The sequence below is a fragment of the Ziziphus jujuba genome, chromosome 6, assembly GCF_031755915.1.
Source record: "Ziziphus jujuba cultivar Dongzao chromosome 6, ASM3175591v1".
NCBI classification, from domain to species: Eukaryota; Viridiplantae; Streptophyta; class Magnoliopsida; order Rosales; family Rhamnaceae; genus Ziziphus; species Ziziphus jujuba.
In genome coordinates this window covers 20,675,555-20,699,848 of record NC_083384.1, presented here as the reverse complement: position 1 = coordinate 20,699,848, position 24,294 = coordinate 20,675,555, and the positions used below count along the sequence as shown (strand labels likewise).

The window sequence follows — 24,294 nt, the reverse complement described above, 5'->3', positions numbered from 1 at the left end:
TTGGCACAGAGTTTATTTTCCCTAAACAAGAATCCATCAAATCTATAAAACGTTCCCTCAGCAAACTTTTCACAAAGTTTGTAAATTTCACCAAAGTCATGATCTAAAGCATATAATTCTTTAATTTGTTCAAAACCAAGTAATTTAGCATCCAAAGTAGAAAGTAATACATACATGTGGGATAATGCATTAGCTACAATATTTTCCTTATGTTGCTAGGAAATGTCTCAAGGAATTCCATCCACTTGCCATGGTGCCTATTAAGCTTTTCTTGTCCCTTTATGTGCTTCAAGGACTCATGATCTGTGTGAATCACAAACTCTTTAGGCCACAAGTAGTGCTGCCATGTCTCCAATGCTCTAACCAATGCATATAGCTCTTTGTCATAAGTTGGATAGTTTAAGGCAGCTCCACTTAGCTTTTCACTGAAATAAGCTAGGCTTTCCCTCTTACATCAAAACAGCACCCATACCTATTCAGGATGCATCACATTCAATCTCAAAAGTTTTGGAAAAGTTAGGCAACACCAATAAAGGAGCATTTGTTAGTTTTTCTTTTAACAAATTAGAAAACATTTCTTGAGCTTCTCCCCATTGAAAACCCACACTCTTCTTAATAACCTCTGTGAAAAGTGCAGCAATAGTACTAAAATCTTTAACAAACCTTCGATAGAAACTAGCCAAACCATGGAAGCTTAACTTGGGTGATGCTAGTTGGCGTGGACCACTCTTGAATGGCTTTCACCTTCTCTTGATCAACTTTGATACCTGCAGCACTAATCACAAAGCCTAGAAACACAAGCTTAGATTTACAAAAGTCATACTTTTTAAGATTAGTATAAAGTCTTAGATTTACAAAAGTCATACTTTTTAAGATTAGCATAAAGTCTTAGATTTACAAAAGTCATACTTTTTAAGATTAGCATAAAGTCTTTCTTTCCTAAGAAGCCTAAGATGCCCTACATGCTCTTCTAAACTGCTACTAAATACAAGGATGTCATCCAAGCATACAACCAGAAACTTTTAACTTTCCAATGTAAGCACACAAAATATGACTCATAAGTCTCATAAAAGTACTAAGGGTATTAGTTAACCCAAATGGCATAACCAACCACTCATACAGACCATGCTTTGTTTTAAATGCTATTTTCCATTTATCACCTTCCTTCATGCGTATTCGATGATAACCACTTTTAAGATCAATTTTTGAAAACATGCATGCACCACACAATTCGTCAAGCATATCATCTACCTAGGAATAGGATGATGATATTTCACAGTTATATTATTAATATGATATGATTCCATCCAAACCTGCACAACCGGCAACCCATTAGGGTGCTGACCCGATACAGATGAAGGCTGGGCCAATCACTAGAGCTCAAACAAAGAGATTTAAGGTCAAACTTGCTACCTTTATCTCGGAGGTAATTCATTCTTAAGAGGACTTGTCCATACTCAAGGATCCAAGACATTATCTGAGCATACAAGTGGTTGAAGCCAGTACGGGCCCGAGTAACGATTTTGGTAACATTTTTGGAGCCTGGGAAGCATGAAATGGTTCCAATGTTTCATGGATTCAGTACATAGGTCTAAGAGGACATGGAATCAAGTCAAAACAGCTTCAAAGTTGTCCAAAAAGGAGTTGTACGGACAGTTAGTAAATTTGGCTGGTTTTTTGCAGTATTTTGTGTTGGCTTTACTGTATTGTGCTGAGTTGACTTTTTCTTTTCTTCCAAGCAAAGGCAACGTGTGGGACTTCATAATAAGCTTATTTGGCATCCTTGAAAGCATATGAAAGCTGATTTAGAGCTCAAAGTGGTCAAAGAGTGGTCAAAATCAACTTAGTCAAAAAGCTAGCATTTTAATTTCCTAATTTGATTCTACTTTTTGTTTTACGAAATTACTATTAATTTTTGGTTTTTATCTATTTATTTGCTAGAGAAATAAGTTTAGGAAAGTTATTATTTTATTATTTTTATTGTAAATTAATTAATTCCTAATTCAAAATAAAGAAATTAATTAATCCAAATTAGATTAGGAAAGGAGTGAGAATTTCGGCCACCATAGGAAACCACTTTGTATGGCCGGTTTTCCCTTTTGTTTTTAGGGTTTTATTTTGTGACTTGGTAGCCTATTTAAAGGCTTATTTTTTAATAAGAATAATGATTGAATTTTATACAGAAAATTATGTGTAAGATTGAATTCTCTTTGTTCTCTTTGAACACCTAAATCACCATTAGTGAATGAGTGTTCTAGTTTTGACTTATCAGTAGGACATCCATCATCTATTGTGGCATCTTTGATATACCAAGGTTTCTAATCACAGGTTGGTTAGGGGTTGAGGTGACCATTAGAACTTGAACATAATTAGATCCGGGGCTAATATAATATGGATTTAGGTGCAGGTCATCCTAGGTTTGTATCATTTGGTTTCAGAGCCAAATATTGTTCAAGTTTGACCTATCTTTATTTACTTTATTTGTTTTTGCATTATTCTGCAGTTTTAGCATTAGGTTAAGGTTGCATCCATCCCATACATGTTTTGCATCTTAAAAAAAAATAAAAATTAATTCCTAGTTGAATTAGGATTTCCTAGTTTTACCGTATTTTTGTTTCCTAGTTTGTTGGTTGTCTTTTATCATTGTTCTTGATAATTTTGGTTTGTGTTGATCTTTATTTGATGTTTTAGTCTTAAATATTTTCATTCATATATTCAAAAAAAAAAAAAAAAAGGAAAATTCGATCAGAGATTAAAAAAAAAAAAAAATTGCACTTTGTTTTTGTTAGAGGCCACGGTTTTGGAGGATTTTTGGTGTGGAATTGCAATTTTTGGTGTTGATCTTTGCTACTGCAGTTGTTTTATGTTCTGCGAGTGAAAAAAGAAAAATTTTAGTTTGTTGAATTTGGTGTTTGCAGGAAATTTCTTGAACTGCTGCATTGTTGACTATTTGTTACATATTTGGAGTTGCTGGAGAATTATTTTTGCTGCTGGATATTTGGATTTTGGGTGTTTAAATTATTTGGATTAAAATTAGACAAAGGAATTGATACAAAACTTAAGTTCCAATTTTTTTTTTTTCATTGTTTTTCCTTATTTGCCTAGAAAAGCGAAAAACTAGGATTTGTTACTTCATTCGGTATTGCTTACTTTTTGCTATTGTTTTGTTGATAAGTTTAATTAAAACATACTTGTGATCTAATTGCTGTTTTATGGGTGTTCTAATTAGAACTTTGAGATAATTCATTGAGTGGAAAAAGGCAAGAGTGTGTGAGTTTAAAAGATGATAAAAGTCTAAACTAGTGTGAAAACATGAGTGTTGAGACCTTGATTGAGTGAAAAACGTGAGGGAGTGACTATTGGTGAGAATTTATTTTATTTTGCATTATTTACACTAACATGGCAGATTCAAGGGTGAGAAAAGGAGATCCACCTTTAAGAATTAATGAAGAAGAGTCCGTAGGATTCCATGGCGGTTCCCGAGCTTCGGGGAGTGGTGACCAAATGGACATGAGGGCTGTCTTGGAGCAACAACAGCGGATGAATACTCAATTTGACCATTTAAATCAAAGGATGGACAAGCTAGAAACATCCCAAGCAGTGTCGAATATAAGGTTAGATGCTCATGGAGGATGAGGTCGAGGAGGCCGAGGGCGACCAAGAGAGGAATTCAAGGGAAGTAACTTTGGAGATGACTTGGATGAAGGGTTTGATGAAATTTTTGAACCTCAAGAAAGGCCAATCCAAGGGAGACCAGCAAGGAATGAAGATGATGATCTAGGAATAACAAGGTAAACATTCCACCTTTCATGGAAAAAAGTGATCTGGAAGTATATTTAGAATGGGAGGAGAGAATTGAGATGATTTATTATTGTCATAACTATTCGAAAGCTACGAGGCGAAATTGGCAGCAACGAAATTTAGTCATTATGCACTCTAACGGTGGACCAATGAGCAAAACACCTAAAGAAGAGTTGGTGATGACTTGATCACTAAATGGCAACAAATGAAAGGAGCCATGAGGAAGTGGTTCGTACCATCACATTATCATAGGTTGATACATCAAAGGCGTCAATCCCTATCTAAAGAAAGTAGGTCCGTGGAAGATTATTACAAGGAGATGGAGATGGTTATGATGAGGTTAAACATGAATGAGGATAGAGAAGCAACCATGGCAAGGTTCCTTGGTGGTTTAAATCATGATATAGCCAACCAACTAGAAATGTAACAATACGTGGAATTGGAGGAGATGTTGCATATGGATACAAAATTTGAGCATCAATTCAAGAGAAGGGGTACAAGCTCATAGTTTGGAGGAGTTTCCAACAACGGAAGATCAATTAAAGTGGCTGGAGAAACAATCCAACCTATGAAAGCAAGCCAATGCCGAAGGTGGGAAGAAGAAAGCACCAATCGACCAAGAAAGGAGCTTAAGGCCGAATCTGTCCAAGCAAATACCAATAAGATAAAGTCTGATCCTAAACCTTCTAGATCAAGGGAAATTATTTGTTTTAAGTACCGGGAACGGGAACACATCGCTAGCCAATGCCTGAATAGAAGAATCATGGTGTTGAAGGACAATGGTGAGTTGGAGTCTGATAGTGATGAAGCTGAAATTGAGACCGTGCATGAAGAGGAAGGAATTGAGGTTGAAGCCTAAACGCTAAAGGTTTCAAATGCTAAATTGAGCTTAGTAGCAAGGAGAATGTTGAGTGTTTACAAAGATGAGATCAAGTTCAAAAAGAAAACATCTTCCATACCCAATGTAAAACTCAAGGTAATGTATGTAGTATGATAATTGATAGTGGAAGTTGTGGTAATGTAATTAGTAATTTGGTAGTTGATAAATTAAGATTAACAACCATTAAACATCCCGAACCATATAGATTACAATGGCTTAATGATAGCAGTGAGATAAAAGTAAACAAATAAGCCAAAGTAAAATTTAGCATTGATCATATGTGGATGTTGTATTGTGTGATGTTGCTTCTATGCATGTGGGTCATATTTTGTTGGGTAGGCCATGGCAATTTGATAGAGATGCTATCTATTATGGTAGAGAGAATAGCATTGTATTTAAATTTAAAGGGAAAAAGGTTAAGCTGGAGCCATTGAACCCGAAGGAGATTTTTAGGGACCAATTACAAATGCAATAAAGGAGGAAAGCCGAGAAGCTTAAAGAAAAGGCTAGTATGTCACCAACGATCCCACCTTCCATTCAAAAGGGGAAAGGTGAGCTTGTTGTCCAAGGTAAGTCCTCTAAAACCTAGGTTGAGTGGAAAAATTTTAACAAAATTGAGAAAGAGAAAGTGAGAGACAAAGCCGAGTATGAGAGAAAACAAATGCAAACCGTGAGTGGGAAAGAAAAAGAAAGGAAAGAGAAGAAAATAAAAATTTTTATCTTAGCTTTGGTGATGTTAATAAAATAATTATGAATAAGAAATCATTGCTGGTCATGAATTTTAAAGATACTTATTTAAAGATGTTTTTGCTTCATAGAACTTTATCTACATTGTTGAGAGCTTTACTTAGTGGAAATTTGAAAAATTGGAAAAAATTGTTTGCTAACTTTAAAAAGTGTAATTTTTACCATAATGAGCATGTATTTCTAGATTTGGTTGCGATAGTGTTTGACCCAGGAGAATTGGTTTGGTTGCACTTATGAAAGGAGAGGTTTCCTAAACAAAGAAAGTCAAAGCTCATGGTGTGTGTGGGTGGACCTTTTCAAGTTTTGGAGCGGATTAACAAGAATACCTACAAACTTGATTTGATAGGTGAGTATAGTGTTAGTGCCCCATTTAATGTTGCCGTTTTATCTCCTTTTTCTGCAAGTGATGATCTTGATTTGAGGACAGCTGACAACCCCCTGGGGTACTGACCGGATATGGATGAAGGCCGGGCCAATCACCAGGACTCAAACTAAGAGGTAATTTAAGGTCAAACTTGCTGCCTTTATCCAGGAGGTAATTTATTCTCAAGAGGACTTGTCCATACTAAGATCCAAGACATGTTCTGGGCATACAAGTGGTGGAAGCCGGTATGGGCCCGAGTAGCTGTTTTCATACATTTTTGGAGTCCGGGAAGCATGAAATGGTTCCAATGTTTCATGGATTCAATACATATGTCTAAGAGGACATGTAATCAAGTCAAAGCAGCTTCAAAGTTATCCAAAAAGGGGTTGTACGAACAGTTAGTAAATTTGGCTGGTTTTTTGCTTTATTTTGTGCTTGCTTTACTGTATTGTGCTGAGTTGGCTTTTTCTTTTTCTTCCAAGCAAGGGCAACATGTGAGACTTCATAATGAGCTTATTTGGCATTGTAGAAAGCATATAGAAGCTGATTTAGAGCTCAAAGTGGTCAAAGATTGGTCAAAGTCAACTTAGTCAAAAAGCTAGTATTTTAATTTCCTAATTTGATTCTACTTTTTGTTTTAGGAAATTACCATTACCTTTTAAATTTTATTTATTTATTTGCTGGAGAAATAAGCTTAGAAAATTTATTATTTTATTATTTTCATTGCAAATTAATTAATTTCTAATTCAAAATAAAGGAATTAATTAATCCAAATTAGATTAGGAAAGGAGTTAGAATTTCGGCCACCATAGGAAACCATTTTGTATGGCCGGTTTTCCCTTTTGTTTTTAGGGTTTTATTTTGTAATATAGCCTATTTAAAGGCTTATTTTTCAATAAGAATAAAGCGTGAATTTCATATAGAAAATTATTTGTGAGATTGAACTCTCTTTGTTCTCTTTGAACACCTAAAACACCATTAGTGAATGAGTGTTTTAGTTTTGACTTATCACTAGGACATTCGTCATCTATTGTGGCGTCTTCGAGATACCAAGATTTCTAATCATAGGTTGGTTAGAGGTTGAGGTGACCATTAGAACTTGAACATAATTAGATCTGGACTAATATAATATGAGTTTAGGAGCAGGTCGTCCTAGGTTCATATCATAATAGCTCTACAATCTACACACATTCTCCATGTTCCATCTTTCTTAGGGACTAATAACACAGGTACAGTACATGGACTCATGCTCTCTCTAACATATCCCTTTTTAAGTAATTCACTTACCTGTCTTGAAGTTCCTTTGTCTTCTGTAGATTACTCCTATAAGCAGCGGCGTTTAGAATTGTTGATCCTGGAACAAAATCAATTTGATGTTCGATCCCTCTAATTGGTGGTAACCCACTTAGAATCTCCTCGGGAAAGACATCATCGAGCTCCTACAAAAGAGAAACAATAGAACTAAGCAAAACAGATTCATCAGGATTAGTTAAATGATTCATATATGCTTCTTTATACATCATTACAATCATAGGTTTTTTAAAACCTTTTTTATCTCACTCTATTTTGAGTAAAAACTCTCGTTTTTCTTTCCACTCTTTTTCTTTTCTTTTTCTCTCAAACTTTTAGCCTTACCACTCTTTTTCTTCTCTTGATTTTTGAACACAACTTGATTTTGTTGTTGTTTAGCTTCTCTCCTCCTTTGTATCTATAGGTCTTCATCTTGCTCGCCTCCTAGAAAGTGTCTCTTTGTCCCACCATCTAATAGCATAGTCCGTAAATTCAACAGCAGCTAATTTAACCTTTTTAGCCTCCGAATAGTTCTGACAATCGAATACCATCTCAATCCTCTTCTCCCACTCACGATAAGCTTCTGGATCACTTTTTCCTTGGAATGATGGTATTTTCATTTTAATTCCTCCATAATCATTGCCTCGGTTTAATCTCTCTTCCATGGAATTGGTTAGTACCTGAACGAATGCCTTCTTCTTCTTCCTCATAGTCATCTCCAACTCGTTCCAAATCTCCCATCTTGGAGAATTTCTTCCTCTACCCCGACCATAAGTGAACCTTTGTGGTGGTCATTGCTGCGGTGTTTGGATTGATGACTCCATCCTATCCAACCTATCATGGATCTGTTCGATCTCCATTCGTAGTGCTCTTTGGAGTTCTTCCACCATGGCTTGAATGTATAACTTCGAATCAGCCACACCTAGAGCTCCTTCCATACTTTCTTTGCTTTGGTCTTGTGACATGATTTTTCCGCAAAACTCATTAATAAAAAGGACCTCACAACTTTCCCTCACGTGTTTCACTCAAACTCAAGGTTGTCACTCGTGTTTGTACTCTAGTTATATTTCGGTTTTTACCCTCTATGATTCTCACCTCTCTTACCTTTTTTTTTCACTCTAGTAATTCTATTTGGTTCTTTGCAAATTAAATTAAACTAGCAAGTACGAATCCAAATAGACCTACCAAATAGTTATGAAAGAAAGGCTTATTTGCAGTATTGATTTTGGCTTGGTTTAGTGCTCTTCAAATCAACCAAAAAAAATTTCACTACCTGTTTTCTCTTGAATTTATTATTATTATTATTATTATTATTTTTATGTTTAAGCAACAAGAACAATCTTTATCAAACTAAAGTAATCCCAACTGCACCAAACTTCAATGTAAATAAACCTCAAGCGTTCGGAAACAAATTTGCCTAAAATATTTTTTCTTTTAATTATGTCCATTTAGTTTGGTATGATCATATGAATGAAGAAGAACAAACAAAAGAGAAGATGCAAAGAAGAATGCACTGACCAAATGGATGATACAACCAAAGAAATCAAAGAAAATGAAGAACAAAAAAAAATAATAATAATGACAACAAAGATAGATAGATCAAACCTGTAATTAGAAACTGGCTCTGATAGCAAAGATTGAATTGGACCGTCTAACTACAAGTTATCGATAGAAGACCTCAATCCATTACTTATATTTAAGGTAAGAACCTTGGTATGGTGAAGATGCCACAATAGGATGCGGAATAACCTATTGATAAGTCGAATTTGAACTCCACAAGTAAAGCTTGAAAGTTCGATATAGTTCTTAGAGAACCAAGAGAATCACTCTCACTTTGAATCAAAATTGTAATATGATTTTTATTCATGACTTATGTGCCTTTAAATAGTCAAAATAAATTACAAAGCTTTCCTAACTTTGCTAACAATAAAGGTGGCTGAAATTTAGGTTTAGGAAACCTAATTTGGTTAGGTTTAGGAAACCTAATGTGACTTCTAGTTTCCTAATTTGAATGGCCTTTAATGCTTTGACGAATTCTACCCTAATAAAATTAGGAAAGTAAATTAAAAACCTAATAAAACTAAATTAAGAAAGTAAATAGGCAACATACCAAAATCCAATCAAGGCATAAATAAAAAAAAGTAATGTTTCCTAATTATAAAATTCGGCCAAGCTTAGTTGAATGCCATGTAGGATCATATCACCCTCCACATGTTAAAAGTGCCATGTCACCATATGATGCCACATCACCATCCATGTCATCAAAACCTGCCACATCACCGTATTATTGGATTATATGCATTAGGCTCTCTTTCATATGGGAATCCACCGTTCCAATCATATGGACCAATTTTGGTTCATCTTCAGTAATGAACTTGCTTCCTTGGGATGTGAACACCTCCTAGATTAAACCATTTAGTGCTTCTTTAACCCTCTTTGCTTTTGCCTTGGTTATTAGTCCCGTAGAGATTTAAAGTGGCTTTGGACTCCATCTTGGGATGCTCTTGGTCATGTCCTCATCAATTAAGACCAAATCATATTTGGAAGCTAATATGAATCTAGAGTCACTTGCCTCTAAACCCATAACAAAGATTGACTTGGATGATCTAACTATAAGTTAATCAAAATTGTAATCTCCTCTTTATTCATCATTTATGTGCCTTTAAATAGGCAAAATAAATTACAAAGCTAATTTAGGTTTAGGAAAGCTAATTTGGTTAAGTTTAAGAAACCTAATTGATGAGAAACTGTCTGTGCCCTCACAACCGACAACCCATTGGGGTGATGACCTAATACGGATGTAGACTAGGCTGATCACTAGGGCTCAAGCTAAGAGATTTAAGGACAACCTTGCTGCTTTTATCTAGGGAGTAATTAATTCTCAAAGGGGCTTGCCAAAACCTGAAGATACAAGATCTATTTTAAGTATACAAGTGGTGAAGTCTGATACGGACCTGGATAGCTGTTTTCATGCAAATATGGATCCGAGCAGCAAGAAATGGTTCCAACGCTTCATGGATTCAATTAATATCATCAAGAGAACATGGAATCTAGCCAAGGCAGAATAAAAAGCATCTAAATTGGGATTGTATGGACAGCAAGTCAATTTGACCGAAAATGTGATGTTTAGCCACTGTTTGGCTTTGATTGTTCTTCTTGTTCAAGTAAGTTTGATCTATTCCAGTCAAGGGGAAACATGTGGGAATCATTATTAATGATATCTGGCATCCTACATGGCATATGCAAGCTGATTTGGAGCCCAAACAAGCTGGAGAGTGGTCAAAGTTAGCTTACTTAGAAAGATAGTCAATTTGTTTCCTAATTTGATTTTACTTTTTGTTTTAGAAAATTAGTCTTTTATTTGGTTTCTATTTATTTATTTTCTGGATAAATCAACTTAGGAAAGTTATTATTTTATTATTTGCATTGTAAATTAATTAATTCTTGTTTCAAAATTACGGAATTAATTAATCCAAATTAGATTAGAAAAGGAGGTGATTTTCGACCATCATTAGGTTTCCAATTCTATGTGGCCGGTTTTACCTAGTTAATTAGAGTTTTATTTTGTAACTTTTTTAACCTATTTAAGAGCTTGTTTTATCAACAATATAGTACATTATTCATACAGAAAATTATTTGTGAGATTGAATGTGTGTTTTAGTTTGAATTATCAATTAGATATCCATCACCTATTATGGCATCTTCATTATACCAACATTTCTGATCACAGGTTGGTTAGGCATTAAGGTGACCATTAGAACTTGAACATAATTAGATCCAAGCTAATATAATACCGGTTTAAGCGCAGGTCGTCCTAGGTTCGTATCACTAATTTGGTTAGGTTTAGGAAACCCAATTTGGCTCCAGTTTCCTAATTTGAATGGCCTTTAATTCCTTGACCAGTCAACTCTAAAAAAATAGAAAAGTAATTTAAGAACCTAATAAAACTAAATTGGAAAAGTAAAATAGGCAATATGCCAAAATCCAATCAAGACATAAATAAAAATTAATGTTTCCTAGTTATAAAATTCAACAAAGCTTAGTTGGATGCCTCCACATGGCAAAAATGCCACGTCACCATTACCATGTTGTAGGATTCCATGCGTTAAGCTCTCTTTCATGTTGGCTTCTAACATCCCAATTATATGGACCAATTTTGGTTCATCTTCAGTAATGGACTTGTGTCTTTGAGATATAAACACCTCCTAAATTAAACCATTTAGTGCTTCTTTAAACCTCTTTGTTCTAGCCCTGGTTATTGGTCCCATGGAGATTTGAAGTGGCTCTAAATTTAGTTTGAACAGTGTTAGGTCTAAAATATTGATGATTTTATGCCATATTTATAGCTTAATATTTGTTAGTTTGTGTTAATTTGTTATGAAAAGATACTTAATTATGTATTTTTCTTAATCTAGGTGAAAGAGGAAGAATTTTAAGAAAACAACCATAGAGATGGATTCCTTGGGTCGAATTATGGTGGGAAGCAAGATTTGAGCTCGAACGGACTAAGCATTAAAACGATTCCAAAAAGATACCTTGAAGATTCCATAAAGATTCTATCGGGAATTTCATGATGGAAGTGGATGTCATATGAATCATCAAAATCTGACGATTTCAAATGTGATGTTATTTTTGGATTTCGAGGTGCGAGCAAAGAGTTATCATCATTTAAAGTTTGAAATTTATAAAAAGGAATATTCTAGTTAAATCTCCACCATTGATCAAAAGAGAGAATCAAGGTAATTTGAGGGCCAAGATAAAAACAAGTGGCAATAATTGGTTAATTTATCATTAATGAGGCACATGTCATGTCACATGCTTCATTAAGGGTAAATTAGACTAATTAACTATTTTTTTAGGAGGAATTAGATAAAAGGAAAGTAGTAGAGAGCAAGTAATATATAGTTTCCTTTTTACATATGAAATTCGTCCAACCCCTTTCATGGCCTAAAAAAGGTATCTTCCAAGACTCCCACATTGAAAATAAAGAGAGAAAAAGATTCCCAAGGTCCTATATATATAGCCCCCACCACATTGAAGGAAGATATACAAGTTTAGAGAGTTATTTAAGAGCTTTTAGGAGGCTTAAATAGAAACAAACCAAATTTTGGGAGTTTCTAAGATTCTCTTAAGGGTTCTAGGGTTTTAAATTTTTTAGAGTTTTAGAAGATCAATTAGAGAGCTTGGAGGAGGCAGAGAGACGTGGGCTTGCTTGGAGAAGAAGGCTACGACTTTGAGAGCTCTTGGAGGAGAATTTCTTCAATAGTTTTTATTCTCTTTTCCTTTCTCTTTAATTGTGAATCTTATTATTTTTAATAATTATGGATGTTGAAATTGTTTTTACCATGAACTAATTTTCATAGCTAGGGCTATGATGTAGCCCTAACTATGAAAGTTTAATTATTTTAATATATGTTGAGTTTTATTTAATTAGTAATATGTTTTGTTAATAAATCATTGGTATACTTAATGCTTTCATAGGCCGGAAGGAATGAATGATTTTAATAATATTTGAGCTTGGAAAAGGATAATATTATGGATCTCCAATGATTTACATGAATGCATAATTGATTGGAAAATAGTTATGTCTCATGTCATATTATTTGCTTAATCTATGCTTGATGAATTTGCATGATTTAATTTATAGGCCGGAAGGAATAAATTAGGTTTTGTGAATATTATCAATTGTGAGTGGAAACTACTTTTGATTAATTTTGTGATTAAGTGTGGTTAACAAAATTACTAGTTAATTAAATTCACATATTTAAGTAATTAAATTGGAATAGTTAATGGTGAAATCAAATGCCCTAGTATTCATAATTATTCTCTCTCTTACTTGAAATTGATCTAATTTTAATTGATTGCTTTTGTTTAATTTGGTTTATTTAGTTTTCAATTGCCATCTTCAATTTTAGTTCAAATATTATCAAAACCTAATTATCTTTGGTACTTAATACTTAATCCCTTGGGTACGACAAGCCTATCTTTCCACTTTATTACTTGAAAACGATTCGTGCACTTGCGAGTTGATTTTACACATCAAACAGAAAAAGAAAGAGAGGAGTTTTGAGAACAACTTGCATAAACCTATAAATTTTTTTGCAATTTGTTTTTGTTTGAAAAGTTTGGATAAAGTTTGTTGAATTTTTTTGGCATTGATGTTTGCATTTTTGTGGTGAATTGTGCTACTAGAGATTGTGTGATACTATTGTGTTTAGTGATAAAAATAAATAAATAAATAAATAAAGAAGAAAAGCCAAAAATAAAAATAAAAAATTGGTAAAAGGCCGGTTTTGGTAGATTGATTGTTTTTTAGAAACATAGTTGTAGTTATTGAGTTGCTAATTATTTATTCAATATTTGGTTGCTGGATATTTGAATTTTGAGTGCTAAAATTGTTTGGATTAAAATTGGTTAAAGGATTTGAGACAAAGATTAACTACAAGAACTACAACCAACAACTATTCCATATTTTCTTTGAATTGTTTCCTGTTCGTTGTTTGAATCTATTTTCTAAATTTTATCCTTGAATAATATTCTGGTAGCTTATTGGTTATAAAAACTGCATTGTTATTTTTACCTTGTTTTTTGTTAGTAAGGCCGAGACTATGTTTTATCAATTCACTCAGTATTTGCTTGCTTTTTGTTACTGCTTTATTGATAAGTTCATTAGGACATACTTGTGATCTAATTGTTGCTTGAGTGTGTTTTAAAAGAACTCTGAGAGTGTGTGAGCTTAAAAGAGAGTTAAGAGCTAAAAATAGTGTGCAAACACAAGTGTTGAGACCTTGTTTGAGTGAAATACGTGAGGGAGTGATTTTGGTAAGGATTTTTAATTTTTTGCATTATTTTTTAGTAACATGAAAGATTCAAGGATGAGAAGAGAAGATGGTTCATTTCGAAACATTGAAGAAGAATCTATGGGATTCAAAGGGGATTCTAGAGCTACGAGTAGTGGAGGTGAACCTACTGACGTGATGGCGGTCTTGCAACAATTACAATAGATGAATGCTCGCTTTGATCAACTTGATCAAAAGATGGACAAGTTTGAAACATCACAAGGTGGGCCAAATCTAATGCAAGAAATTCATGGAGGCCGAGGTCATTTTAGAGAGGAATTCAAAAGAGGTAATTCTAAATATAACGTCGAGGAGGAGTTTGAAGATATTTTTGCACTCCAAGGCAAACCCATGGAAGACAAGCCCGAGAGGAAGATGATGACCTTGGCAACATTAAAGTCAACCTACCGCCATTTTTAGGTAAAAATGACCCAGAAGCTTACCTGGAATGGGAAGAATGCATGGAGATGATTTTTAATTGCCATAATTATTCCGAGGCAAAGAAGGTAAAATTGGCCGCTTTAGAATTTGGACATTATGCACTTCCATGGTGGAATAATGAGCAAATTACCTGAAGGAGAGTTGGAGATGAATTAATTTTCACTTAGCGAGAACTGAAGGAAGCCATGAGAAAGAGATTTGTGCTAACCCATTACCATAGGATATTGCATCAAACACTGCAATTTTTATCACAAGGAAGTAGGACCATGGAGGACTACTACAAGGAGATGGAGATGCTTATGATTAGATTGAGCATAGATGAGGATCGTGAGACAACCATGGCATAGCTTTTGGGAGGTTTAAACAAAGAGATAGCCAACCAAGTGGAATTACAACAATATGTTGAATTGGAGGAGATGTTACATGTAGCCATCAAAATTGAGAGCCAATTCAAGAGTAGGGGTACAAGTTCATGGTTAGGAGGGGCTTCCAATAACACAAGGTCAAGTTCAAGTGTTTGGAGAAGCAATCCCGCATTCGAATCATGGTTAAAATCAAAAGAAGGCGAGGAAAGCTCCAATCAGCCAAGGAAGGACAATCTGGCCGAACACACACTAACACCAAAGCAAAGTGGTAAGTTTCATTCTAAACCATCTAGAACTTGAGATATTGTTTGCTTTAAGTGCTGAAAGGTAATGGAGAGTTAGAGTCCGAAAGTGAAGAATCCGAAGAAGAAGTGGAACATGTTAAGGAAGCAATTGAAGATCAAGAACAAGATGAACTTAAGACACTTAAAGCCTCAAGAGCCGAACTTAGCTTGGTGTTAAGGAGGGTTCTAACTGTGTACAAGGATGGGGATCAAATCCAAAGAGAAAGCATCTTCCATACTATGTGTGAAATCCAAGATAATATTTGTAGTATGATAATTGATAGTGGAAGTTGGGGTAATGTCATTAGAGATGTTGTGGTTAAGAAATTAGGATGAACAACAATTAAACATCCCGAACCATATAGAGTACAATGGCTTAATGGTAGTGGTGAGATGAAAATAAACAAACAAGTCAAGGTAAAATTTAGCATTGATAAATATGTGGATGTTGTTTTATGTGATGTTGCACCTATGCATGCCAGACATATTTTACTAGGTAGACCATGGTAACTTGATAAGGATAATATAAATTATGGTCGAGAAAATGCTATTGTTTTTAAATTTAAGGGAATGAAGATTAAGCTTGAGTCGTTGACTCTAAAAGAGGTGTTTAGAGACCAACTACCGATGTGACAAAGGAGGGAGACCGAACGGCTAAAAGAGAGGGCAAGTGTGGCACCAACGGCTTCACCAATTGAAAAAGGAGGTAAGGCTGATCCAAATATCCAAGGTAAGTCCTCTAAAACTGAATTTGAGGGGAAACAGAGAGATGAACCCAAGAGAGAGAGAAAAAGGGTGAGAAAGCCAAGAATGAGGGAAAAAGGGAGGTGGCTGAGAAAGGTAAAGAAAAATAGAGTAAAGAGAAGAAGAAAAAAAAAATTTTATCTTAGTTTAGGTGATATTAATAAAGCATTTAAGAGTAAAAAACCTATGCTGGTTATGATTTATAAAGATGCTTATTTGAATCATCAAGCTAACCCTGAAGAGCTTGAATTGTCAAGCTCTATTTCTTGTCTTTTGCAGGAATTTGAAGATGCCTTTCGGAAAGAAATTCCTAGTGGTTTACCACCTATTTGAGGGATTGAACATCAAATTGATTTTTTTCCTTGAGCTGTAATTTTTTTTTTGGCATGGAAATAGAAGCAATCCTGAGGAGACAAAGGAGCTACAAAGCCAGGTAAGTGAATTGTTTGAAAAATGTTATATTCATGAAAATATGAGTCTATGTGCTATCCCTATTTTATTAGTGCCTAAGAAAAATGGATCATGACGCATGTGTGTAAGAGTGGATATCTTATGTGTAAAATTAACTCGCAAGTGCACGAATTGTTTTCAAGTAATAAAGTGGAAAAATAGGATTGTTATACCCAAGGGATTAAGAATTAAGTACCAAAGATAATTAGGTTTTGGTAATATTTGAACTAACAATTAAGATAGCAATTGAAAACTAAATTAAACACAAGCAATCAATTACAATTCGATCAACTTCAAGTCAAACAGAGAATTGAATAATTATGAATACTAGGGCATTTGATTTCACCATTAACTATTCCAATTTAATTACTTCAATATGTGAATTTAATTAACTAGTAATTTTGTTAACCACACTTAATCACAAAATTAATCAAAAGTAGTTTCCACTCATAATTGATAAATATTCACATAATCTAATTTATTCCTTTTGGCCTATAAATTAAATCATGCAAATTCATTAAGCATAGATTAAGCAAATAATATGGCATAAGACATAATTATTTTCCAATCAATTATGCATTCATGTAAATCATTGGAGATCCATAATATTATCCTTTTCCAAGCTCAAATATTATTAAAATCATTCATTCCTTCCGACCTATGAAAGCATCAAGCATATCAATGATTTATTAACAAAACATATTACTAATTAAATAAAACTCAACATATATTAAAATAATTAGACCTTCATAGTTAAGGCTACATCATAGTCCTAGCTATGAAATTAGTTCATGGCAAAAATAATTTCAACATCCATAATTATAAAGAAAAAAACCATAATGTTCACAATTAAAGAGAAAGAGAAGAGAATAAAAACCATTGAAGAAATCCTCCTCCAAAAGCTCTCCAAGTCGTAGCCTTCTTCTCCAAGCAAGCCCACGTCTCTATGCCCCCTCCAAACTCTCCAATTGATCTTCTAAAGCTTTAAAACCCTACAAGCCTTAAGAGAACCTTAGAAACTTCCCAAATTTGGTTTGTTTCTATTTAAACTCCTAAAAGCTCTTAAATAACTCTCTAAACTTATATCTCTTCCTTCAATGTGGTGGGGGCTATATATGTAGGACCTTGGGAACTTTTTTCTCTCTTTATTTTCAATGTGGGAGTCTTGGAAGATACCTTTTTTAGGCCATGAAGAGGGTTGGACGAATTTCATATGCAAACAGGAAACTTGATATTACTCACTCTCTATTACTTTTCTTTTATCTAATTCCTCCTAAAAAAATAGTTAATTAGTCTAATTTACCCTTAATGAAGCATGTGACATGACATGTGCCTCATTAATGATAAATTAACCAATTATTGTCACTTGTCTTTATCTTGCCACTCAAATTGCCTTGATTCCCTCTTTTGATAAATGGTGGAGATTTAACTAGAATATTCCTTTTTATAAATTCCAGACTTTAAATGATGATAGCTCTTCGCTCGCACCTCGAAATTAAAAAATAATGAGACATTTGAAATCCTCAGATTGTGATGATTCATATGACATCCACTTCCATCATGAAATTCCCGATACAATCTTTATAGAATTTTTAAGGTATCGTTTTGGAATCTTCTTAATGCTTAGTCCGATTGAGCTCAAATCTTGCTTGCCACCACAATTTGACCCAAGAAATCCACTTTTATGGTTTTTTTCTTAAAATTCTTCCTCTTTTACCTAAATTAAGAAAAATACATAATTAATTATCTTTCCATAACAAATTAGCACAAACTAACAAATATTAATATATAAATATGGCATAAAATCATCAATATTTTAGACCTAACAATATCATCAAATTAGAATGAAAGAGGGAGATGAATGGAAAACCTTATTCAAAACTAAGTACGGATTGTATGAATGGTTAGTAATGTCTTTTGGTTTAACGAATGCACTTAGCATTTACATGAGATTAATGAACCATGTCACGCATAATTTGTGGTTGTTTACTTTGATGATATTCTTGTATATAGCCGAAACTTAGATAGGACACCTTAGGTTAGTTTAAGAAGTAGTTAGAAATGACAGATTGTTTGCTAGTATTAAAAAGTGTAATTTTTATCGAAATGAGCTTATATTTCTAGGATTTGTTATGACAGTGTTTGACCCAGGAGATTGGGTTTGGTTGCACCTAAAAAAAAGAGAGGTTTCCAGAGCAATAAAAGCCAAAGCTTATGCCTCAAGGGCATAAACCTTTTCAAGTTTTGGAATAGATCAATGAAAATGCTTACAAACTTGACTTGCCAGTGACTATAATGTGTGTCCTACATTTAATGTTGCTAATTTATCTCCATTTGTTGTAGGTGATGATTTTGATTTCAGGGCAAATCCTTCTCAAGAGGAAGGGAATAATGAGAATCCACTTGTACCCGTACATTTGATGATACGCTCACGGATGCATTTATAGTAGTGAGTTGATGATTTTGAGTCAATGAAATGAAAGTGAATAACCCAGATGGTGATTGGATATGGAGATGGGATGAAGAACACTTGCCCACTTAAAAACAGAAGGAAAAAAAGAAAAACAAATTAAAATAAAATAAAATATATCCAACCAAGACCCACTACCTATTTAGAGGTAGGAACCTATGGAATTGACTTATGACCCTTTATCTATGGAAGATAAGAACCATAAGTATAAAGATACTCTCAAGTGAGTAACCTTGGAGGTCCAAGAGTAATGGTGAAAAACTAATTCTTAATGAGAGAAAATTTCATTAAAACAAAACCAATCCCTTTACAAATGGAAAAATAAAATCCTTAAATAGAGTTTAAGACTCTTTAGAAACCCTAGACAAAGCATTAAAGATTATTTGACTTATTTTGAACCAGCTAGGATTACCTTATAGTTATTACACGTCCAAAATTACCAAGATAAAATTAAAAGCTTAATTTAACCTAGTTGGGCCCAGCTAGCATCAAATTACATGGCTCGGACATTCTAAAATACTTGGTCTCTTAAAATAGCACCAAAACAGCCCATTTTGCAATTTTCTCAAGCCCATTTTATAATTCTCCAAGCCCACAACGTCCCTCTTTAATTTTGACTGACTTTCCAAACCAAAAACACTTGATCTTAGGCTGTCAAATCTTGGAATTCTCAAAAGTGGGTTTGGCAATGTCCTCCTTTTTAAACATATCAAGATCCTTCATGAATGCAAATAAGGCCTCCTTGAATCTTTTGGCTCTATTTCGAATAATTGGGCCTTAAGGCAGCATTGAAAGGGATCGTTGGAAATTTGATGTGCATCATTCCCCCTTTCTTTGAAGAGATTCATGCTCGAATCTTCACCTGCATCAAAGAGAGATAAATCATTAACATTGAATGTGGAACTCACATTGTACTCACGGGGCAAGTCAATTTTGTAAGCATTGTCATTAATTTTCTCTAAAACTTGAAATGGACCATCCCCTCTTGGATGCAACTTAGTTTTCCTCCTTTCGGGAAATCTCTCCTTTCTCATGTGTACCCAAACCCAATTTCTTGTTTCAAAAATCACTTGCTTCCTCCCTTTATTAGCCTTCTTTTCATAGATTTTAGTTTTCTTCTCAATGTGCTCTTTCACCTTGGTGTGTAAGTTGTGCACAAACTTTGCTTTTGCTTTGCCAGCCATGGAAACAATTTCATTAGTAGGTAAGGGCAGCAAATCCAATGGTGTAAAGGGATTAAAACCATAAACAACTTCAAATGGATAACAATTGGTGGATGAATGTAATGTCCGATTGTAGGCAAATTCTATGTATGGCAAACAATCCTCCCAAGTTTTCAAATTCCTTTGAATTAAAGCTCTCAAAAAAGTTCCTAAAGTTCAATTAACCACTTCAATTTGTCCATTCGTTTGTGGATGACAAGTAGATGAAAATAATAGCTTTGTTCCTAACTTTCCCCAAAGTGTTTTCCAAAAATGACTTCAAAACTTAACATCCCTATCCGAAACAATGGTTTTGGGAATGCCATGTAGTCTTAACTATCTCCCCAAAGAACAAATCAGCAACATGTGTAGTATCATTTGTTTTGCTGCATGGAATGAAATGAGCCATTTTTAAAAATCTATCTACTACCAGAAAGATAGAATCCTTTCCTTTACTAGACCATGGCAAACCGAAAACAAAATCCATTGAAATGTCTATCCAAGGGGCATTTAGAATAGGTAATGGAGTGTATAAACCATGTGGTTGTACTTTGGATTTAGCCTTTTTGCAAGCAATGCATTGTTGGCAAACCCTCTCCAAATCCTTTCTGATGTGTGGCCAAAAGAAATGCTCACCTAAGATGTCCAATGTTTAAACAACACCAAAATGGCCCATAAGGCCACCCTCATCTGACTCTCTAACTAGTAATTCCCTAAGTGAACATTGTGGCACACAAAGTTTGTTTTCCCTAAACAAATATCCATCACTTCTATTAAACTTATCAAAAGCAATCTTTTCACATGCAGCAAACACATTTCCAAAATCAGGGTCTTTTGCATACAATTCTTTAATTTGTTCAAATCCTAACATCTTAGCATTCAAGGTTGAGATTAGAGCGTACCTCCTGGACAATGCATCTGCCACTATGTTCTCCTTTCCTTGCTTGTACTTGATGATGTATGGGAACGATTCTGTGAACTCCACCCACTCGGCATATCTTCTTTGCAACTTGCTTTACCCTTTGATATACCTTAAGAAATCATGATCTGTATGGATGAAAAACTCCTTGGGCCAAAGATAATGCTGCCAAGACTCCATAGTTCGGTACAAAGCATATAATTCCTTGTCATACACTGGGTAATTCAAAGCAACTACTCCAAGTTTCTTACTAACGTAAACTATGGGCCTCCCGTCCTGCATTAAAACACCTCCTATGCCAATACTAGAAGCATCACATTCGATTTCAAAAGTTTTAGCAAAATTAGGTAAAGCAAGAATAGGTGCATTTGTTAGCTTATTTTTAAGAGTATTAAAAGCTCTCTCTTATTCTTCTCCCCATTTGAAAATTACATTTTTCTTAACAAGCTCATTCAAAGGTGCAGCAATGGTGCTAAAGTCCTTAACAAACCTCCTATAAAAGCTAGCTAACCCATGAAAGCTCCTAACCTCACTTGCACTTTTAGGTGTTGGCTCATCAATTTTCACACCATTAGAACTAACAACAAAACCTAGGAAAACACTTCATTCATGCAAAAACAACATTTTTTTAAATTATCATACAATCTTTTACTTCTAAGAACATCTAGCACATTCCAATATGCTCTATATGCTCTTCCAAACTCTTACTATATATGAGAATGTCATCAAAATACACAATTACAAACTTTCCTATAAATGCACGCAGGACATGGTTAATTAACCTCATGAATGTACTAGGTGCATTTGTCAAGCCAAATGGCATGACCAAGCACTCATATAAACCTTGCTTGTTTTGAATGCTGTTTTCCACTCATCCCCCTCCCTCATCCTAATGTGGTCGTAACCACTCCTAAGGTCTATTTTGGAAAAAATTTGGGAACCATGCAGCTCATCAAGCATGTCATCTAATCTTGGGATAGGATAACGATACTTTACCGTAATTTTGTTGATGGCTTTGCAATCCACTCCCATTCTCCAAGTTCCATCTTTCTTAAGCATTAAAAGCACCGGTATAGCACATGGGCTCATACTCTCTCGAATATACCCTTTTGCTAAAAGTTCTTCAACTTGTTTTTCCAGGTCCTTGGCTTCTTCCGGATTGGTTTTATAAGCTGGACGATTTGGTATTGTAACTCCCGAAATGAAATCTATTTGGTGCTCAATCCCTCTTAGTGGTGGTAATCCACTTGGAACCTCGGGAAATACATCTTCATATTCTTGCAAAAGAGATACCATTACACTAGGCAAGGTATTATTAGTATCAAGTTTCTCATCCTTGTACAACATAAGAAAAATGGGTTTTTGAGTTATAAATGCACTCTTCAAGTCACTCATTTTTGCATAAAAACTCTTTTGTTTTCTCTCTTTTTCACCACTCTCTTTTTCTTGGTAGTCATTCCCTTTTCTCTCGTTTCTTTCCCTTTTTCTTCCCTCACTTTCTTTTCTTTTGCATCTTCACTCTTTTCACTATTTTTCTCATCCTTTTCTTTTTCTTCATTTTTCTCACTTTTCTCACTTTTATCTTTCATTTTTACTTCCAAGATTTGATGTGGAGTCATGGGAGCAAGAGTTGTTTTTCTCCCATCCTTGTTAAAGGTGTATTTGTTGGTGAATCCATCACGGATAACCTTCCTATCGTACTACCAAGACCTTCCTAAAAGAGTGTGACCAACTTGTATTGGAACCACATCGGACTCCACTTCATCTTGATATCTTCCAATGGTAAACAAAACTTTAACTTGCTTAGTAACTTTGATTTCCCCACAATCATTCAACCATTGTAGCTTGTATGAGCAAGGATGCTTGGTTGTCTTTAGCTTTAACTTCTTCACCAATTCTTCACTTGCCACATTTGTACAGCTTCCTCCATCGATTGTTAGATTGCAAACCCTTCCTTGGAGTTGACATCTTGTATGGAAAATGTTCTCCCTTAGGTCATTTTCTTCTTCCTTGGCTTGTGCATATAGAGATCTCCTCACCACTAAAGATTTTCCTTCTTTTGCATATTCACATTCACTTTTTTCCAGCTCTGATTCTTCATCTTCACCTTCTTCATTTTCGCTTTCGGACTTGATTCCTCCATTCCTCATTACCATGGTTCTGCGATTAGGACATTGAGAGCCAATATGTCCTTTTCCTAAGCATTTGAAACATTGGATGTCCCTATGCCTTTTTGGTTCTTCTTTAGCTTTCCCTTTGTCCCTTTCCTTAGAAACTTCTCTCCTTTTGGGTTGTTGAATTTACTGCTGTATGGTTTGTCATTCTTCTTCCAATTTGAATTTCCACCTTTCCAAAGGTGCTAATGGAGTTGTTTCTCCACCTTGATTGCCAAGTGAATCACATCCTCCAATTCCATATATGTTGTAGCTCCACCACATTTGTTATATCCTTATTAAGCCCTTCAATAAACCTAGAAATTGTAGCTTCTCGGTCCTGCACAACATTAGCTCTAATCATAGCAACCTCCATTTCCTTTGTGTACTCTTCCACACTCATATTGCCTTGAGTTACACCTTGAAGTTTTCGGTATAACTCTCGATAATAATAGTTTGAAATGAATCTTTTCCTCATAACAGCTTTGAGTTCTCCCCATGTTCTTATGGGCCTCTCACCATTCCTTCTTCGGTTCATTTTAAGTTGATCCCACCATATGATTGCATAGTCACTAAACTCAAAGATTAGATCTACCTTCTTTTCCCAATTGAGATACTTATCTGGATCATTCCTTCCTTGGAATGATTGTATGCTCATTTTGATGCTATTCAAATTACCATCCTCTTCATCTTGACATCTATGATTCCTCCTTGGTAAATTCCCTCTCGTTACTCCTCTCCTTGTACCCATTCTAGGATCCTCAAACTCAAACTCTTCCTCATATTCATCCTCACTAGTTTCTTGAATATCTTATTCTCTAGGCATTGAAGCTCTTCTATTGTTTCTCCCTCCTTCATTAATAACCTGTGGTGTTCCCTCTCGTGGGCTAGGGAAACTCCTTTAAGTATTCATTTGTTCTTCTATCAAAGTCATACGCCTCATTAATTCTTCAAACTTCCTTTCTATATTGCTGTTGGCATTGATTTCTTCATATTTTTTCCTAAGCTCATCGGATGACATGGTGAGAGAAATGTCCTCACTACACTCCCTCACGTATTTTCTCTCACTCTCGTATTTCACACCCACACAATAAAGAAAGAAAATATGCACCAGGTGATTCAGCAAGTTCTATTGGACTCAACAAGTACCACTATCAAGCACAATATACTTATTTGAACAAAGGCGAAACAAGACATGCAGCACTTTTATGAGATGATGAACAAAAGAACAAAATAACAAAAAATGCCCAAGCAAGAAAAAGGAAGGAACAAGATTCTAAGAAGGATAGGAAGAGAAAATGACAATGGAAATAGTGAGCAACAAAAGGCAAATAACAATCAATGA

The 24,294-nt window shown here is 34.7% G+C and overlaps 1 protein-coding gene across 1 annotated transcript in view; it reads right to left on the bottom strand.

The window, feature by feature from the left end:
• The window catches only part of LOC132804045 (uncharacterized), a 44,521-nt gene extending 21,569 nt beyond the window's left edge, over nucleotides 1-22,952 (bottom strand). Inside the window, exons 1-4 of the mRNA XM_060817929.1 lie at nucleotides 22,530-22,952; nucleotides 21,738-22,131; nucleotides 21,287-21,386; nucleotides 20,909-21,100 (exon numbers count right to left, since the gene is read on the bottom strand). Of these exons, the coding sequence (XP_060673912.1) occupies nucleotides 20,909-21,100; nucleotides 21,287-21,386; nucleotides 21,738-22,131; nucleotides 22,530-22,952 (1,109 nt within the window). The remainder of the gene's footprint in view (nucleotides 1-20,908; nucleotides 21,101-21,286; nucleotides 21,387-21,737; nucleotides 22,132-22,529) is intronic.
• Between the last annotated feature and the right edge of the window lie 1,342 nt (nucleotides 22,953-24,294).